The sequence below is a fragment of the Anabrus simplex genome, chromosome 2 (assembly GCF_040414725.1).
Source record: "Anabrus simplex isolate iqAnaSimp1 chromosome 2, ASM4041472v1, whole genome shotgun sequence".
NCBI classification, from domain to species: Eukaryota; Metazoa; Arthropoda; class Insecta; order Orthoptera; family Tettigoniidae; genus Anabrus; species Anabrus simplex.
In genome coordinates, this window is record NC_090266.1 from 907,432,171 (window position 1) to 907,452,217 (window position 20,047).

At 37.9% G+C, this 20,047-nt stretch overlaps 1 protein-coding gene across 2 annotated transcripts in view; it reads left to right on the plus strand.

Moving 5' to 3' along the window:
- LOC136864546 (uncharacterized) overlaps nt 1–20,047 on the plus strand; it is a 628,768-nt gene that overhangs the window by 435,263 nt on the left and 173,458 nt on the right. For both annotated transcript variants that reach the window (XM_067141666.2, XM_067141667.2), the window contains exon 9: nt 17,242–17,342. In XM_067141666.2, the coding sequence (XP_066997767.2) occupies nt 17,242–17,342 (101 nt within the window). The remainder of the gene's footprint in view (nt 1–17,241; nt 17,343–20,047) is intronic.

The window sequence follows — 20,047 nt, forward strand, 5'->3', positions numbered from 1 at the left end:
CATCCATACCATTCAGCAACTTCTCGAGATCTTCTGCAGTCTCAGATAAAATAATATCATCGGCAAATCTCAAGGTTTTGATTTCCTCTCCTTGGACTGTGATTCCCTTTCCAAATTTCTCTTTGATTTCCTTTACTGCCTGTTCTATGTAAAAATTGAAAAGGAGAGGGGACAAACTGCAGCCTTGCCTCACTCCTTTCTGGATTGCTGCTTCTTTTTCAAAGCCCTCGATTCTTATCACTGCAGACTGATATTTATACAGATTGTAGATAATTCTTCGTTCTCGGTATCTGATCCCTATCATCTTCAGAATTATAAATAACTTGGTCCAATCAACATTATCGAATGCCTTTTCTAGATCTACGAATGCCATGTACGTGGGCTTGTCCTTCTTGATTCGATCCTCTAAGATCAGACGTAAAGTCAGGATTGCTTCACGTGTTCCTACACTTCTTCTGAAGCCAAATTGATCTTCTCCCAACTCAGCTTCAACTTGTTTTTCCATTCTTCTGTAAATAATACGTGTTAAAATTTTGCAGGCATGAGATACTAAACTAATGGTGCGGTAGTTTTCACACCTGTCAGCACCGGCTTTCTTGGGAATAGGTATAACAACATTCTTCCGAAAATCGGATGGGACTTCTCCTGTCTCATACATCTTGCATACTAAATGAAATAACCTTGCCATGCTGGTTTCTCCTAAGGCAGTGAGTAATTCAGAGGGAATGTCATCAATTCCAGGTGCCTTGTTCCTATTGAGGTCACTCACAGCTCTGTCAAACTCTGACCTCAAAACTGGGTCTCCCATTTCATCAGTATCAACAGTCTCTTCATGTTCCAGAACCAAATTATCTACATCTTTACCTTGATACAACTGTTGGATATGCTCCTGCCATCTTTCTGCTTTGTCTTCTTTCCCTAGAAGTGGCTTTCCAACTGAGCCCTTCATATTCATACACCTAGATTTCCTTTCTCCAAAGGTTTCCTTGATTTTCCTGTATGCAACATCTACCTATCCCACGACCATACAGCCTTCGACATCCTTGCACTTCTCCTTCAGCCATTTTTCCTTAGCTACCTTGCACTTTCTATCCACTTGATTCTTTAATCGTCTGTATTCTTTTCTACCCTCTTCATTTGTAGCATTCTTGTATTTTCGTCGTTCATCAATCAGGTCTAGTATCTCCTGAGTTATCCACTGATTCTTAGTTGATCTTTTCTTCCTTCCTAACATTTCTTAAGCAGCCCTACTGACTTCATTTTTCATGATTCTCCACTCTTCCTCTATAGTGTTTCCTTCAGCCTTTTCATTTAGTCCTTGTGCAACATGTTCCTTGAAACAATCCCTCACACTCTTTTCTTTCAACTTGTCTAGATCCCATCTTTTTGCATTCTTACCTTTCTTCAATTTCTTCAACTTCAGATGGCATTTCATGACCAACAATTTGTGGTCAGAGTCCACGTCTGCTCCTGGAAAAGTTTTGTAATCCAACACCTGGTTTCTGAATCTCTGTCTAATCATAATTAAGTCTATTTGATACCTTCCAGTGTCTCCAGATCTCGTCCACGTATACAGCCGTCGTTTGTGGTGTTTGAACCAAGTATTGGCAAGGACTAAATTATGATCAGTGCAGAATTCAACCAGCCGACTTCCTCTTTCGTTCCTTTGTCCCAATCCAAATTCTCCTACCGTACTACCTTCTCTTCCTTGGCCTACCACAGCGTTCCAGTCTCCCATCACAATTAGATTTTTGTCACCTTTTACATATTGTATTAAATCTTCTATCTCCTCATATATTCTTTCGATTTCTTCATCATCCGCTGAACTAGTAGGCATATAGACCTGCACTATTGTGGTGGGCATTGGTTTGGTGTCTATCTTGATGACAATAATTCTTTCACTATGCTGGTCATAGTAGCTTACCCGCTGCCCTATTTTCTTGTTCATTATTAAACCAACTCCTGCATTTCCCCTGTTTGATTTTGTGTTGATAATTCGGTAGTCGCCTGACCAAAAATCTTGTTCTTCCTGCCAACGTACTTCACTTATACCACCTACATCTAACTTTAGCCTATCCATCTCCCTTTTCAGATTCTCTAACCTACCACAACGATTCAAACTTCTAACATTCCACGCTCCAACTCGCAGAATGTCAGTATCCATCTTCCTGATGATCGCCCCCTCTCGTGTAGTCCCCACCCAGAGATCCGAATGGGGGACTAGTTTACCTCCGGAATATTTTACCCGGGAGGAAGCCATCATCAGTACAGCATTCATACAGAGAGAGCTGCATGTCCTCGGGAGTTAGTTACGGCTGTAGTTTCCCGTTGCTTTCAGCCGTGTAGCAGTATCAACACAGCTAAGTCATGTTGAGTATTATTACAAGGCCGAATCAGTCAATCATCTAGACTGCCGCCCTTGCAACTACCGAAAGGCTGCTACCCCCCTTTCGATGAACCATTCGTTAGTCTGGTCTCTCAACAGATACCCATTCGATATGGTTGCACCTGCGGCTCGGCTATCTGCATCATTGGGACACGCAAGCCTCCCCACCGCAGCAAGGTCACATGGTTCGCAGAGGAGGCATTACTTCTTATTATTCATATTTGGCTATATATTCAGCCTAATTCAATATATCACAACAGCCATAATTATTATAGTCTTTTATCATTCCAACGTCTCAAAAATTCACAAGCTTTACCCTCCATATCATACCACTGCATCTCAAATCCGTTCTATTAATTTACAGAGAAGACTCCATTATTACGGTTTATTTAATTCTTCTCGCATATCTATATAATTCTCATAATACCTCGGTTTGGGACATCTTCAATGATCATCTATTATCATACGGGATTTATAAATACCTGAATCACCTTGAAGCAAACATACAGTTTATATTCAAACTACTATGAAAATCTTTACCAGATAGTAATATTACGAAGAAGTTATAAGTTTAGCTAAAGCGTCATTCTTCTTAAAATATGTGCTTCATCTACACTAAGAATTTATGGGATCTATATATTAATTCATGCAAATAAGCCTGCTAAATATCAATGAGTATTCTTAAATCACGTTAAAACCCTAATTAAAATAATAAATAGTATTTTCCCAGTCACACGCGTATAGTGTTCCCTACATTTAATATTGTTATTAATTATAACATTTTAATATTTACAAAAATAAAATTTGCTACTTGCATGCAAATCTCATGGTTTAATGTATTCAAAATCAGTTGTACTTATCAAATACTGGGTATGGTTTGCCGTCAACTCGAGGTACATCTTAGGTTTTTACTCCGTCGTGATGAGCGGTCTTCTCTTTGATAGTCATTGGTTCCTCTTCGTACTACCACGATCCATGTCTCGAACTGTGGTCTTCTTAGTTGAATCTCTGGACGTTCGCTGTAGAAATGACTGCAGGCACTTCGGCGCGATTCGTGTAGGCTCCAGAGTTCGGGGTTCGACGACCACTCACGAACATACAGGCAAAAATGGGAAATCAGTTATTAAACACTGTTTAAGTACTTTCAAAAGAAATCTACTGTTGATAAGATCCACTAATAACTTTAAATAGATTAATGAAAATAGTGGCAAGTTTGTAGAAATCACCGTTCATTTCCCCACTAATCACACAGTCTATCACCACGAGTGTCCATGGAGGATGCAAACGCTAATTTTGTCAGGAATAATTCTTTAATTTTATTGAACGTCACTCACTCGTAAAATGCTTTGGATCGGTTATTGCTAATTACTGAACGTAATTAGCTGTCTCACTACTTCTAAACAACTTGACGCGTTTGCCCTTTCACTGATGATTGCACCATGAGCCGCAACTGACTGTCATTAATATTTAAAATGTAAAATGTTGAGATAAGACTTCTATTCATCAATACTGTACATTATCTGGTATCACACGGCTTATTTCGCGATATTTTACATCGCACTGATGTGTTTTTCTTCTATGACACAACACTTCATACACTGATAACCAAGTTCACTCCTAACGTGTGAGTACTCCAGCTACACAAATGACAATGGGACCCTGTATCTAGGTCCTGGCTCTACTTATAGCCTCCGGACAAAATGATCAGGGGGGGGGGGTAAATTATGCCCCTGCTGAAAATGAAGGTCCGGTAATCGGAATCTTTCAGCGACGTGAAAACACTCAAATTATAGCTTGTGACCTCTACTTTCTACTGATCACATATAAAACTAAAGCGATCAGTGGGTCATTCACAATCTCAAAAGCGTCTTTTTAGAACATCACGCGTCATGGTTCATCACGCAAGATCTCCCACTTTTTTCCACACGTTGTCAGATTTCAGCAGTCATCTTTAATCTGCGTGCTACTTTATGACAAGCGTCATTACCGATCCGCCATTAAAGTATTGCAGTTATATGCATCAATAATTAGCATTAAATACATCGGTTCGAATGAGACTTGACTCATAAATTTCCAAAAATTATTTCAGATGAAGGTGCTCTTCTTCTTCCTCTTTTTAGTAAGTTATGGTGAAGTGGCACAAATGAATGAGGTGTTGAATTAGTAGAGGACATTTATTTCTCAGGGGCTAACACACCTTAACTCAGCCCACTCTCCGACAACCTACATTTCCAGGATTAACGTCACCTTTCCTTCTCGCTCCCTCGAAAAGAGAGCGCGATTTCAAGGTTCAGCAGTACTGCGCTATTCCTTTCTCGTTACAGCGCAGAAAACTGCTCCCTTCGGGCTGGGATATCGCAAATCACTTCCCGGTTCGGCATGTAGACTGTCATAGAATGTTGCGGAAAACGGCATATATAATTGACCAAACCTCCTAACATGCCTATGACATGGTGATGAACGGTTACAGTAGTAATTGCCCTAATTACACCGTAGTAATTTTACTTTGTTAAAGTATTTTTTACTGTTTAGTTTTCGTTCTTGATTTGATTAGTGGTAATAGTATAAATTCAGCCACCATGGGCAGCTACTTATAACACAAATCAGGATATCAAAAGAGAAAAAACCAAGTGCGTGAGATGGAGGCTTCAAAAGGTCAAACGTCCTTGAACAGATTTGTAAAATCGTGCTTGTCTGCTGATAGTGTGGCAACCTTCTGCTTCTGTGATTGAGACAATAGGATCAAATCACTTGCCGTCAATAAAAACTTCTACAACTGACACTACTGGTCCTGAGCCGTTACCGAGTTTACAGCCAATTCGTCCACCTATGACTGAGGCAGCAGTACCCAGTCCCCTACTGCCGATTCATCTTTTAAACTCCGACACTGAGGCTGATATAGGAAGGCCCTTACCTTCATCTTCTCTTCCTCAGACTGCTCTATCGTCATCCACTGGCATATATTTCGACATTGGATCACCAAATTTTAATATTGACAAAGTCATTAGAAAAACATATGAAAAACTTCCTGTGACTTTTCCAGTGCATTCTAAGGGTCAAACAGTGCCTGCCTCCATTTTAAAAAGAAACTGATAAATGAGGAGTGTGTTCAAAGAGCCTGGTTAGTGTGGAGTAAGGCCAAAGCGGCTTTGTTCTGTAGCTGTGTAAGACTTTCAGTTCAGGTTTGACTAAGCTGCACGAAACTGGAGAAAACTACATGCTAGGGTTCTTGAACATGAAAAAAATGAATCTTACAAGTCATGTTATTTGCAGTGGAAAACAGAACAAAGGAAGTACTTAGAAAATAAATATTTGAGCAACATTTTGTGTAAAATTATCAAACATGAACAGGAAGTATGGCGCGGCATTCTTCGACGCCTTCTTGGTAAACGTTTTTCCTTGCTGAAAGAGGGTTAGCTTTCCGAGGTGATAGCAACAGAATTGGTGATTGTACAAACGGCAACTTTCTTGGCATACTTGAATTATCAGCAAAATATGACTCCTCTCCATAGTGAACATCTGCAAAATGTGGAGCATTCTAAAGAGACTGGAAAGAAGCTTCAAGTACCGTGCATTACTCATCACCGGAAATTCAAAACTAATTTATTGATATTGTTAAAAATCATATCCTAAAAGAACTTGAAGAGGCTAAATATTTTGAGCTGATAGTCAACGCAACTCCAGATACAGCTCACGTTGAACAAACGGCGTTTATACTCTGATACGTTTACCGTTCAGGGCTTCCGACAGTGGGGTTGGAACCCACTATCTCCCGGATGGATGCTCACAGCTGCACGCCCCTAACCGCACAGCCAACTCGCCCGGTTAATTTAACTTAATGTAGTCTATATTATAATTATGTAGGGATGAACTAGTCCAGTGTATCTATATAAAGACATCGTTAATGTTGCTGTACGTTTGAGTAAAATTAGGAATAACTTGTAATAACATCTCAAAAACGCATTTTCAATATTTTTTCATTCAAAACCAAGGTACGGTGCTTATTAACAAGATAAAAACTTCAATTCAGCTTTTAGAATTTTTAGGAAATGTATAATAAATTTACCAAAAAACACTTAATGGTTAAGTAAGGGAGGCCAACGAAATTTTCTTGCCCGGGGCAGAGAGGGAGGTGGGAGTAGGGGGTGGGAGGGGCCTGTCAAGTCATTTGCCCGGTGGCTGTCAAAGTTGTCTACGGCCCTGGTCACCTCCTCTATCTGGTAAAAACTATCTTTACATACTGCGGACTGAATAACACTGCATTCTGTAAATACTCAGATATACACTCCCCCTGTTCATTTATGATTCTTGGAATGTACTCCTTGGAAACAGTTTCTGCTGTAAGTACCTAAACATACACTTCCATTTTCCACTGAAATATGTATGATTGCCAAATATGCTCACCATCATATCATCTGTAGCTGACTTCTTCACTAGATTCAATTTCCTAGTACGTTCCTTCAATTTCTCCTTACTTCCACAATCATTTCTAACTCTGATTGTTTCCAACCTACACCTTTTTAGTCTCGTTACTTACCTGTTGTATCATAGCGGGTCTTTACCATTCCTTATCATCTTAAAAGGTACATACCTGTTTCCACATTCCTCAACCTTTTGTTTTAAACCCATCCCACAGTCATTTATCATTTCTGTTTACCGTTTTCCACCAATTACTGTTACTTTTTTTAAACTCCATGATGCCTTTCTTATCAGCCATATGATACCGCCGAATACACCCAATTTTACGACCTTCATATCACATTTATTTTTTACTACAACAAATAAAGCTTCGTGATCACTAATGCCATATGTTACTTAGTTTCTCTATAGAGCTCATCTGGTTTTACCAGCACAACGTCCAGAATATTCTTCCCTCTAGGTGGATCCATCACATTCTGATTCAGTTGATTCGCATTTATTTCTGCATTGCGAACGAGGCGTTAATAGGCCAGGAGGCCTCGATAGCGTCCTTGGGCCGCCAGGGAGCATCTCTCTCTATCCGTGCTGCCGTCCACCATTCCGAGCGCTCTCACAGTTTACGCCCGGTTGGTGGACCGGTCCTGGTTGTCTCTTGCAGGAGGCTGACGTTCCTGGCTCATCTACGTCCACTTCGAGAAGCAGAGTAGGATGACCTGGGTCACTCGGAAGCGTCGCCGTCTATACCGGGCTGCATAGTCCTGGGCTCCGTGGCAGCCAAGGGACGCGGTTCCGTCCCCACCTGCTTATTCTTTTGCCTCCTGGCTGTCTGCCTGGCAGTGGTGGACGTCGCCTTCCCCTCCGGCATCATGTGGGTAGCTGCCTTCTGTCTATCGTCACCCTTTGGATCGGTTGCCATATCAGGCAGTTGGATGATCTGGAAGTCCTTGCGGAGGTGCCTCTCGTAGTAATGGTACCATATCTGGTCCTTTGGGCAGAGGATGAGCGCCCGGGGCAGAATCACTTATGTGAGTTTCACCAGGTGCAGACCACCAAGCTCCATGTTGTACTGGAGGAGGTGGTTGAGGATAACACACGTCTCCTCGACACTGTCTGCACCCCCTCGGTGGTACACCAATAGGGCCGGTAGTGTCGGGTCGGGTCCGCGTGTTCCGTCTTAGCTGCGAAGCTCCTGGTCCAGACTCCCCGGAAATAGTGGTGGTCTCTTTTCGCCTCGGCAGCCACCTCGCCGTCTGCTGGTCTCCTGCTGTCTGCCATCTGTTCTGAAATGAAAATCTGTAAGAGAGGTAGCACTGATTAACTGACACTGTTCTTAGTCTTCGTGTGTACTTAAAGAACTGATGGTTTCTGCTAGGAAGACAAGTCTTATTTGGAGAAAGCAGTTGAGCGTGCAGGGGTAAAATATAAAGCTGAAAGGAACTGAACGCTTATATTACACAAAAGGAGTAAGAATAAACATACAAAATTCAAGAACATTATTAAAAGACATACAAGAATATTAGAATGAAAATGTGGATAAATAATATTATAAGGAAGAATATGCAGTATAAAGATTTAAGGTAATCAAAAGGTAGAATTGTAAAAGAAAACTGCGGAGGAATACATTACTGTATTTCATTCGGTGCCAATCAAAAGCGTGGTTGCTGTTGACGTGGAATATATGGCGCAGTATGTGTCGACCAATGAGAAAATTAAAAGATTTTTGACAAAGAAGGAGGACATATTTTGTCAACTAATTGGCTTAAGCAGTAAACCGCTGACATGAATGCAGGCAATTACATAGCGAAAAATAAGGTGAAATGAACGTGAACAGCATTAGTAAAACGTTCAGTTTCAATGATAGCAAGTAATATTAAGAATTTTAGCCATGAATCGAGAGGTATCGTGTCATTCTTTTCGTCAAATGTTAGTAGAATCCTAATAACAATGAATATTTGATAATCAGTCTTAAAGATAGCCCATAGATATATCAAAACTTCCAATACTGTTCTACACAAGCACATACACCACATATTGAGTTTTTAATAACGGTCTGCATACCAATTGGATTTTGTAGCAGGCACACTTCTTATTGCCTTCTTACAGGTCTACGAGGTGGTGTTTCTGTCGCCGAGAAACTGGTGATATGGACGTTTTCTCTTGCATACCGCATTTTTGACATAATCATTCACCTTTCTGATAGCGTCTTGTTCACTTTTCAGGGGCTTGGACACATATATTGCAAACGACCGGGCTGTTGTGTCATGTGGGAAAGAAATTCACTATTTTAAGACATGCGAATAATTAGAGATGGTAGATTTTTGCAAATTCATTAAATCCAAAATGTGGTCAAATGCTGTAAGAAGTAAATACATTTTATGTTTAAAAGAAAAATGTATTTTTGTGTTTTTAATCCTCGAGTAAAAATTGGAGAACATATGGGTTTCCGCAAAATAAGATTAAAATTTTATTTTTATGAGACATTCACCTGTATGAGAAGAAAATAACCACAGTGAGTCTGTGCACTATCTCTATTATACGTTCAACTAACTTTCATTTAGAAGGGTTACACAGGTTCTGGCTTTTCTTTTAAGTTGTTTGGTAATTCCTCTATGAATTTGTCTTGTAATCTTCTATGAATATCACAGGATTGCGGTTTATATGCTATCCTCTTCACTGATCACGTCTATTATCTGGAGTTCTTAATGCAACGAAACAGAATAAAAGAAACCAATGGTGAAATTTGATGTTTGTTAAACTTTCAGTGAGAGCTTCATATGATGTAAGTTCACATATTATCTTGAATAATGATATTTTCACTGAATGTCAGGCTAAAAAAGGTAAATTAAAGTCAAATAGAAATTTCTTTGAATGCTGGTTTCTAAATGAATATAGATATATTTTTATGAATAAGGAGCCCCATATTAGGTCATATGTTTGTTAATGTTCACAATTTCGCTTCTGTTTCATATGTTCCTTTAATTATTTTCTTGAATTTAAATTGGAAAAGCTAGAAAATCGAGCAGTTGCTATGTTTATATTTTAACATCCAATCCGCAATTCGAAAATACCACACCCATCACAAAACACCACAAAATGCTAGAATTCTAATTCTAGAAAATACTAAATTTAATTTTTAAGTGTTAAATTCCTAGTTTGAAAATGACAAAGACGACTATCTCTAGGAATATTATCACTCAGTTGATCAATCTTTCAGTGAATGTCTTTCACGGCTTGGCAATGATGAGCATGGAACAACTGAGACTCAATCCAGAGGACATGATGCATATAACTTCACAAATATTTTGTGAAAACTTGAAATGTTCTTATTCTCTCACATTTTCTAAGAAAGACATTCCTTGTCCCAAAATACTTGGTCGGAAATTTTCAAAACCTTTTAGATGAAGCAGAAAGAGCATACATAAGCTTTTACTCATTTCATTATAATGGTAGAGATAACATTGAGCTGTATTATCAAATGAAGTTTTTAACTGAGCAAACTCCAGTTGATAATTGAAACTGAAGGTTAGAACAATCAACATTCCTTGGAGAAACCTCATTACACAACAGGATCTATGCAACGGGATGAGCTCAAGAACTAAAACAAAATTTCATTGCAGCAAAAGTATCGACCAGTTCATCAACTGACGAAATTATTTTTACTCTGCAATTTGATCCTGCACCTACCGATAACAACCTTCCTTTTGCATTAAGAAGAAGGCAGTTCCTGTAAAACTTGCATTTGCAATTACCGTCGGTAAGTCACAAGATAATACACTGGAAAAGAGTGGTATTTATCAACAGGAAACAGAGTTTAGTCATGGACAGCTTTATATTGCATTGTCAAGGGTGCAAACTGTCCACCAACCAGAAAGAGAGAAATTATTTTCCAATGAGGTGGAATCTTTAAAAAAAAAAAAAGCATTTCACATAATGACATTTTACAACATCCCTAAATGATATACACTACGTTAAGAAATAATTATAGACCAAAATGCCATAAAACATGTAAATTACAGTAAAATAAGAATAATTACTGAAAGGAGATCCATACCCATGAAAATCCTACAACCACTTTGGTTTTCAGTTATCAAAATTACCAAGAACATTTTTATGGAGCCCATTTTATGTTACTGCACAACAGGCTTTAATGCTTACTTTCTACCTGCTTACTTTCTTCAGCATATCCCAGTTACTTTTGGGATCACTGGAGCCCGCCCAGGCTCATGTTTTGTTTTGGAAAGGGTTTTAAGCCAGATGAACTTCCTATGCCACGTGATTCTTAGGATGGAAATCTTGACTCAGAATCGATTGGGATTCAAACCTAAGCCTTCCAGGTGGGAATCCAATAGCTAAGCCATTGAGCTAATCATGTCCCCCAACAGGTTTTATTGCTTGTTTCTTTTAATTTATTACAACTGTTTTGATAAAATGCAACATTTTCAAAAAATTCTTGTATGTTGAATAAATAAACTACAGGGGCTTTTTTTAGCTCGCTCCGTGTGTCAGGGGAACGTGAACGGAAGGCGATAGCGCGGCCGGGTGACTCATTTGCCGGCTAAGGTGGTCTAATGCAGTACGGTAGCGATAACCATTGCTTCACAGCAATAGTTTAGTTTAACATCTTTGGTGTTGGTAGTGTGTTCAATGTGTTCGCTTTAAAATAGCGTAGTTTCTGTAGAAATACTAAAGTAATCGTGTGTTTAACGAGTGATGTATACAGTAGAACAGCGTGTATTCATTGTATTGTGCAATGCGAAGCATTTTTCTTATACAGAATGCCGCTTTCGATTCATTCGCAAATTTCCTGGCATCCTCCCTCCCCATAGGAGTACGGTATGTAAATTAGTAAAGAAGCTCCGCAGCACAGGGTCCATTCTTAACAAGAAATCACGCATGAGGCGAACCGTTTTAAAAGAGGAAGAGCTTGACGAAATACGAGCTCTCTTGGAAAGAACTCCAACAAAATCCCTGTCGCGTCTCGCCTTACAAGCTAATATGTCATTATCTTCTGTCCACAAAGCAACAAAACTGTTAAAAGCAAAACCGTACATACCCACCTCTACCCAATATTTAAGAGGGCCTGACAGTTTCGCTGACAGGGTTCCCTGCTGCTGCATTAATACTACAGTACTCATTGGCAAGGAGGTTACATTATTATTTTATTCTTTACCAAAAATGAGCAGTGCGCAATAAGTGCTCGCAGAATTATAGGGCCTATATTTTTCCGTGAAACAATAAATGCTGATCGATATATAGACCTCATTCTCAGACCAATCTTTCAAGAGCTGACGGAAGAAGAAAGGAGTAATGTTTACTTTATGCAAGATAATGCGACGGCACACACTGCTAATCGGTCTATGGAGGTAATACGGGAAGTTTTCGAAGATCGTGTGGTTAATTATCCCCCTAGATCTCCTGATTTAAATCCCTGTGGGGATGCTAAATGGAAACGGGTATGTGTATAACCTTCACACAAGTGAAGAACTACAAGAGAACATTACACAAGTTATTTCGAACATCACACGGGCTGAGATTTGCCGAGTGTCTGAAAACCTATTTACGAGGTGTCAGGCTTGCTTGACAACTGAGGGATAACATTTTGAACATAAAATGTAATGACAGGTAGGTTTTAGACTAATAGATTCACTAGAAATTGATTTGATAAGTGTGAATTGCCGTGAGTAGTGGGGAGGAAAAGCGCGCATTATACCGACTAGCGACGGAGTGTCATTGCGCCAGCAGTGCCGTACTCTGAGTGGTGCTGCTTAACGAAGTAAGAAATTACCCTGTACCTCAACCATCAATCTCTATGTAAAAAGAACTGTAAAATCTTCTGAAAATTAGTGGCATTAGTCACAAATTCAACTTCCCTGCTGCTGCATTAATACTACAGTACTCATTGGCAAGGAGGTTACATTCTTTACCAAAAAATGAGCAGGACAATGCATTGTTTGTGATAGACCTGGGAAACCAGAGTTCAATGTTCAATATCAGGCTGTCGTGAGAGTATTTTTGCCCAGGATTTTTCCATTCTTGGTCCACATAATTTCTGGATTTATCCTGACCTAGACCAAAATAATAACACTTCCATACGTTACTGCAAAAGTATAACTGATTTAGTAATTTGTTTTGGTATAGGCTTTCAGATGCATATAGCACCTATGGTGAGTAAAGTGAAGTATCTTGTACAATGTGTAAAATTATTTAGGTGTTCTTTCTGTGAGAATGGATTATTATCTGTTGTGATTTTACAGGCTAGATAAGAAGATGAAGGCATAGAATTTTTACAGCTGTCATACAGTGAGAGGAAGGCATGGATTTATCTTCTGAAATGATTATTGAGTCAGGACAGTTACCAAAGGTATTTCATAAAGCAGATGAAGCTATTGAAAAAATAATTCACTATATCATTTTACATGAAATAAAGTAATGTTTTATTTATACTAATTTGAAGAGGAAACAATATGTACACATACTGAGGAAATTTAAACAGAGGAATTACAAAATAGGATTATTCATTTGATACATATCCTAAAATATAAAATAAATCCCATGCTCTTCTACAAAAGGAACAGAAATAAGTACCATATGTCATCCATAATCAACCTGGAAGTGGATACTGCTTGCCAAGGTCTGCAGAAATTGAGTAACCGATTTTTTAATATGCAAAAGTATGAACGGTAATTTTCAAAGGTCTGGGAATGCAGTAATAGACGTAGCTTTTACATTTCCCGGTTAAGAGAAATTATTTTAATAATAATAATAATAATAATAATAATAATAATAATAATAATAATAATAATAATAATAAGTATACTGGAGTATTACTGATTCTTAAGTAACTGACAATTATAAATTTCCTGTTCTCATATTCATACTGTGACCGTTCATGGACGCGTATGGTTCGAAATAATAATCTTTTCAATAGGCCTCAGCTAGAATTCAGTGGTTTGCACAAAACTCCACTCGAGGGCATGGCCCTTCGGCGAGAAAGCGGTCACAAACTCACAATAGTTAATCAAAACTGACGATCTTATTTCACTACTTCTAGGTTCGTATATACCAGGCAAGAAATGATAACTGCAATAAAAATTTGGAAGGACATTAAATTTAATAACCAATTCTAATTAAATATAATTATAATAATCTGAATAAGCAACACCTTGGAAGATAATCTCATGTAAATCCTGTCATACTCTGTTAAATCAAAGTCTTTCTTGAAAGAATTATTCAACACTGTATTCAAATATTACAGTAACTCATTACACTCTCCGAAAATTCATCAACAAAATTATTAATCACTTGAAAGGAAATCAGTTAATTGAGTCTTCCAATTCCTCTTAATTGTTCTTAATTGTTTGTTCATTCAGTTATTAATTCACTTTCATCCGTAGCTTGTCCTCCCTTTTCTATCTGTCTCCTTCAATGAATATCTAGCTAGCTAATAATAACTTGAATTCCCTAACGGTCTTTCACATAAATATAGAATCATCTCTAATGAACAACCATAATGTAATTATTCCATAACTGAATGATCACATGCCATCATTCATCTGGATGCTCCCCATCGTCGCACCTGAAAAATCAACCACTAACTAATGACATGTTAAATAATCCAATGCCGAAGAATAAATCTACCATCTTAATAAATAATCCAACAAATCTTATTCACAAACATATTGCACTAAATCATAACTTCAAACGATCCTACATTCGTTTTACACCATCATAATATGCACCGCAACAAATCATTACCTAAATAAACAAGCAAAGGCAATCGAAGAGCCTAATTTCATGCATACGAAATATCACTGAATTCCTACTGAATAAACACATAACAACACTCTGCGAACTATTCATATAAAGGATCACAACATTAATTATTTCACACACACATATATCCGAAAACTTACCTGCAGCACTCGAGATTATCTTACAATTAAATTCCACAATTATTCCATCAGTGCAAGAGCAGCAAATGAACGTGTTCTCCTAACCCTATCAGTTACAGACGGCAAGCGAAATTCTATCACATGAGCGGCCGGACAGCGCATCACTAAATTAATAACCAACTGACCCATTAGGTTATTCAAGTTATTCCTTTAAAATCACCTGTGTGATATTAACATCTATTCCTACAATAAGCAACTACAAACAGAGCAAGGACAGACAATGTACGGGTACTCATCGTTTGAAGATCCAGTCGTTCATCCCATCATATAAGCAGTGGTATCCTGGTCATCTGTTCATGTTATCTCGGACATTTCAGTAGAGCTCGGATCCATCACGGACCCTGCCAGTTTAAGCGTACACCTCCACTTTGTTATTGTCTTGGTTCATAATTGTGGACAATCTCACTGGTTCCAACCCTGAAACTTGCATAAGATTCATTGAACAGAGTTTATACAGATCTTATAATTCCACTTTCATTAGTTAACACTTCCCTCCATATGTCAATGCTGTATAACCTATTATTAACGCTATAATAGCCTTCAAATTCAACAGATTTTCTTAGTTTTTAAAAACGTATATCAGAGCTATCCTCAATATCGGCTTGCTAACTGCTTTCTTCATACATGTATTGTCAGAAAAACAACATTCCATTTTCATTATCTTACAATAATAAATTATTCGCTTTTCATAATCCATAGAACTACCATATTATAATTTCCATCACACCTGATTTTGACATTTGAGGAACTTGTCACCGCAGTCGCTCTTTTTATTCGCAGAACCTCACAAAGGAACACAGCCAACAATTAGTCATTCTTCTAACACATGTGATACGTCATATTATACGCCTTCTAAACGGTTGACCGTGCATGATTCCAAGTTAATCAATGGTCCTCTACGACGCTTTCCGGACTAAATACAATGTCTGACCTTTCCTCTTCTCAGCTGTTGATAGAATTTTCATACTAATCTGTGTTTGTGTCCGAATTATACCCCCATTCAATCTTCTATATACCACGGGGTTCTGAGCTTGATTTTCCCTCTTCTATCCATGAGATTCACAATAAATTTGCGAGTTGTCTCGGCTTTCGTACATGATGGAACGCATAAATCAGCCGCATAACGGTGATTCACATTACTTCTGTGCTGTTCGCTTAAATCTGCTTATCTTATGACTTTCAATGAATCCTTGACACACGACTCCAACATCATTGAAAGGTCATAATACCAAGTCTATAAGAGAAGTGAAATCATTTGTATAAAATTTCGATCAATCAGTCACTACTGCTCTACATTTGTATGGCAATCATCCAGGTGGCAGATTCCCTACCTGTTGTTTTCCTGGCCTTGCTCTCCATATCATTAAAATGTGTATTTCTTGTTGACTGAAACACATTCTCAGAAGTCACAATAGCATTTAGAAATTCCAGTGCAAGGATTTACTTGTGCGGTATATGTATCAGGTTTACATATGATGAGGAGATAATATTGTTTGTAAGGAAACTTAATCTCAACTTAGTGATCAGGGACTTACATAGTTGTAGAATTTCTACAATAATTGTTAATGTGAATTTTATTTTGATACACTACTCACTGAATTTATTTATCTATTTAATGGCAGATAGCTGACTAGAAAATCAAAACACCTAACGGCTACCAATGAATCTACTCACAAATCGATATTATGTTAGTATGTTGAATATACAGTAGAGTCCCAATAATTTGAGTCCTGATTTAAAAAAATAATTTTTAGGGTGTTTAGTCTGCCGAAAGTAATTTTGAATAATAAATGTATAAACTTAATTTCAGATTTAATACTGTTTCAATATGTTTTCTTGCAGGTAGTTTACAAATTTATAACTAAAAATTAGTGTCATCAAACTGAAGAACCTAGCAGTGATAAAATAATTGAGTTGAAACCGAAAGAAAATCTGAGTCACAAAAAAGAAAAGGAGAGGAGGAAAACAAGTGACCGACTGTTAATATGTAGCAATCCATTCCTAAGCAACTTTCTACAACAACAGACTAACAGTTCATTACCCAAGAGTGCTTTATCATCAATAGAGAAATTATTTGGAATGGGAGAACTAAACAGCAGCGTGCAGTTTAGTTTGAAGAACTCTTTTTGTGATGACCACTACTAGGAATTTTAGTCGAGTTTTGATTGTTTGCAAGACAGCTGTTTGATTTCTGTTTTTAAATGTTAGTCCAAGTGTTTAATTGTAAGTTGGTTTAAAACTACAGCTATGAAATTATAATTTGCACACACAGTAGGAACTAAAACATGATTTTTTTAAATGTTGTCACTCTCCATATCATTCGAGTCTTCCATGATCAAACATAGTCACTATCCCAGCCACTCTAATTTTAGAGGCTCTACTGTATCTGAAAACATTGGAAATCCACCCATTTATCCACTCACAAATTTATCTTATATTGATATTTTGAACTTTGTAGAATAATGAAAAATATTTTACATACAGGTTTCTGCTGAGCTCCTAGATGAAGTTTATGTGCACATGATGGACAGCCATCCTGATGTTCTTGATCAACTTCTGAGTAAAAGGGATGCATCAAATGATGAGTGAGTACAGAATATAATTATACTATCATTATCAATAAACCAATTAGAATTTTTGTTTAATCATAGTATGGAACACTTGATGGGTACTAGACTTATAGTTAGTAGAGCGTTGATGATATTCTGGTATAATGGCCAAAACAGTTTTCAAAGAACATAATTAATCTTAACATTTCTTGCAGTGACGGTTCGTGTACAAAAGGGCTTTTGGGAGCCACCCCGCCGTCTTTTCCAAAACATTTAACGTTATATCACTCTGTAACTGATTACATAAAGAGACGGAGAAATGCAACGAAGTGGAACTTATGTGGTGTTCTATTCAGTTATACAATTCTATCTTTATTATTTTGGCTGTCGCGGCTGTGAGCTTGCATCCGGGAGATAGTAGGTTCGAATCCCATTATCGGCAGCCCTGAAAATGGTTTTCCGTGGTTTCCCATTTTCACACCAGGCAAATGCTGGGGCTGTACCTTAATTAAGGCCACGGCCGCTTCCTTCCAACTCCTAGGCCTTTCCTATCCCATCGTCGCCATAAGACCTATCTGTGTCGGTGCGACGTAAAGCCCCTAGCAAAAAAATATATTTCGGCTGTAAACCTTTTACTTTTCTATTTTCAAGGAAATGGCAAAGGCTTTCAGACCACGGCTGCTGTCCAGCAAGCACAATGTTTTCTCTTTGGTCTTAAGGCGCTCGGACTGTGGCATGTGAGCCCTGAGTAGGTCCCTAGACCCGGTCTGTCCGGAAGAGCCCTCAGTAGGTTCTTGGAGTTAGCAAGTGTGCAGGGTGCGGGAGGAGCCTGGAAGGACAATATTGACTTGTCAGGCGAGGAAGATTGCAGACGGGTGTAAGCACAGAACAGCGGAGCCCTCAGCAACATTGCCAACCACTTTACAATGTACAGTACCTAGGCTTTTTCTCCCACGTCTTACATTAATTGTTGTTAGAGATTATTCCAAAACATTTTACAAAACAATGAATTCCATTATACCGACTATTTAAATAATTCAGTTCTATAAAGAAGCTACAATAAAGATTCAAAATGTAACCATAACTTGACGGCGCTATTTGTAAGATGGTCAAATGGTTAATACGTTTTCATGCTTTGAAATTTGATCAAGGAGAAAGAAATTCGCGAGTGCACTGTTTACCTGTTTTCATGAATGCCGTTAATATTACTTGTGATTGTGATCTCTGAAACAGTGCAGTGCCATAGTAGTCGGGATTGCATTAGCTGTTAGCCTATTAATGTGTGGGCATAAATGCCACAGTAGTGTAGTTAATTAATTAATTAATTAATGTTGTAATACAAAAAGATTTATATTCAGCCAGTGGTATCGGATTATTATTACGATTATTATTCATCTAAAAGTATCGTGGTGCTGTTCAGTAAAAACTGGACCGATTGGGGAGTAAAATGTCACGAAATGCTACTGATTCTTTGTAATCACCAAATCCTTAGAATATGTTTGATTTCTACATTTTTAAACACCGGTATCGGTACTATCCTTTACGATGTAATTTATATCGGAGGCATGATAGCTAAGTGACATCTTCAAAGACTTTTCACCAAGTGACCATCATTTCAATACCTACCAATGCATATGCGTTTTTGAAAGAAAAAGTCAAGTCCTGTGGTTCAGATTCTGTAGAGAATTGGAGGTCCCATGACTCTGATCACATAATCAAGAATACAAAAAACTACAAGCTTCAGTTTTTAATAATTTAAATTGCATGTGAATGTTCAAAGAAGGAATTTAACCAATTGTGTGTTTCAGGAGAATATTAAGACACAATGACCTTGCAAATTCCATTACTTCATAAGATATTCTGCATGAGAAATGATACATCCACAGGTATTCTTGAAGTCACTTCAATCATGTACGGTATAAGGCAAGTCCCGCAAGGGTTGCATCCTTTCTGTGTGCCCATTAACTTTGATGAATTGATAATGAGATTGAAAATCACATCGAAAAACAATAAAAATGAGTGGATTACAATAAGCGTTGAAAAAGCTCTCCCTCATCCTATAAACAAGCATTGAAGCATGTGATGATATTCTGTTTCACTCTCTGAAATTCAACCTCATGAATCTTCAGCATTTTGGTGCAAATTGCATTTTAAAATCTACAGCTCACTAAAATTCTCTCCCTCAGCCTGTAGACAAGTGTTGAAGCGCGTGTGGCATGACCTTTAGAACCCTTAGTCATATATGTGACGATTTAAGGACAATATAAAGTGACAACTTGAAAGGGACAATACTTCTCAAATTCGAAAGACAAGTACAGGATGGAAACAGAATCAAGGCACCTTGTGACACGGTGTTATGACTCATTACAATGTGGCATGGGTGTTTTACTCAATTACTTTTGTATGGGTAACTTCGTAATTAATAGCACGATGTTAAGGAAGACAGAAACATTGCATGAATATAAGGTGGTCAAGAAATTCCTCTCTACCATTAGCCCAGCACATGGTATTTGTATTCTTAATTTGTTAGTGATAATTTTATTTCACAAAATATTTAATTCTCATTGATATAAATGCATATACAGCCAATATGGAACTACTTTATCTGAATAATAGAAACGATGAGGGTGTACTCCAATAGCGCGCAGATTCATGTTCATGAAATAGCACACTAAGGTATGCCAAGAGCAAATAATAAGCGAGTGCACAGGGAACGATTGAACTATATTATAGAGTTTTCC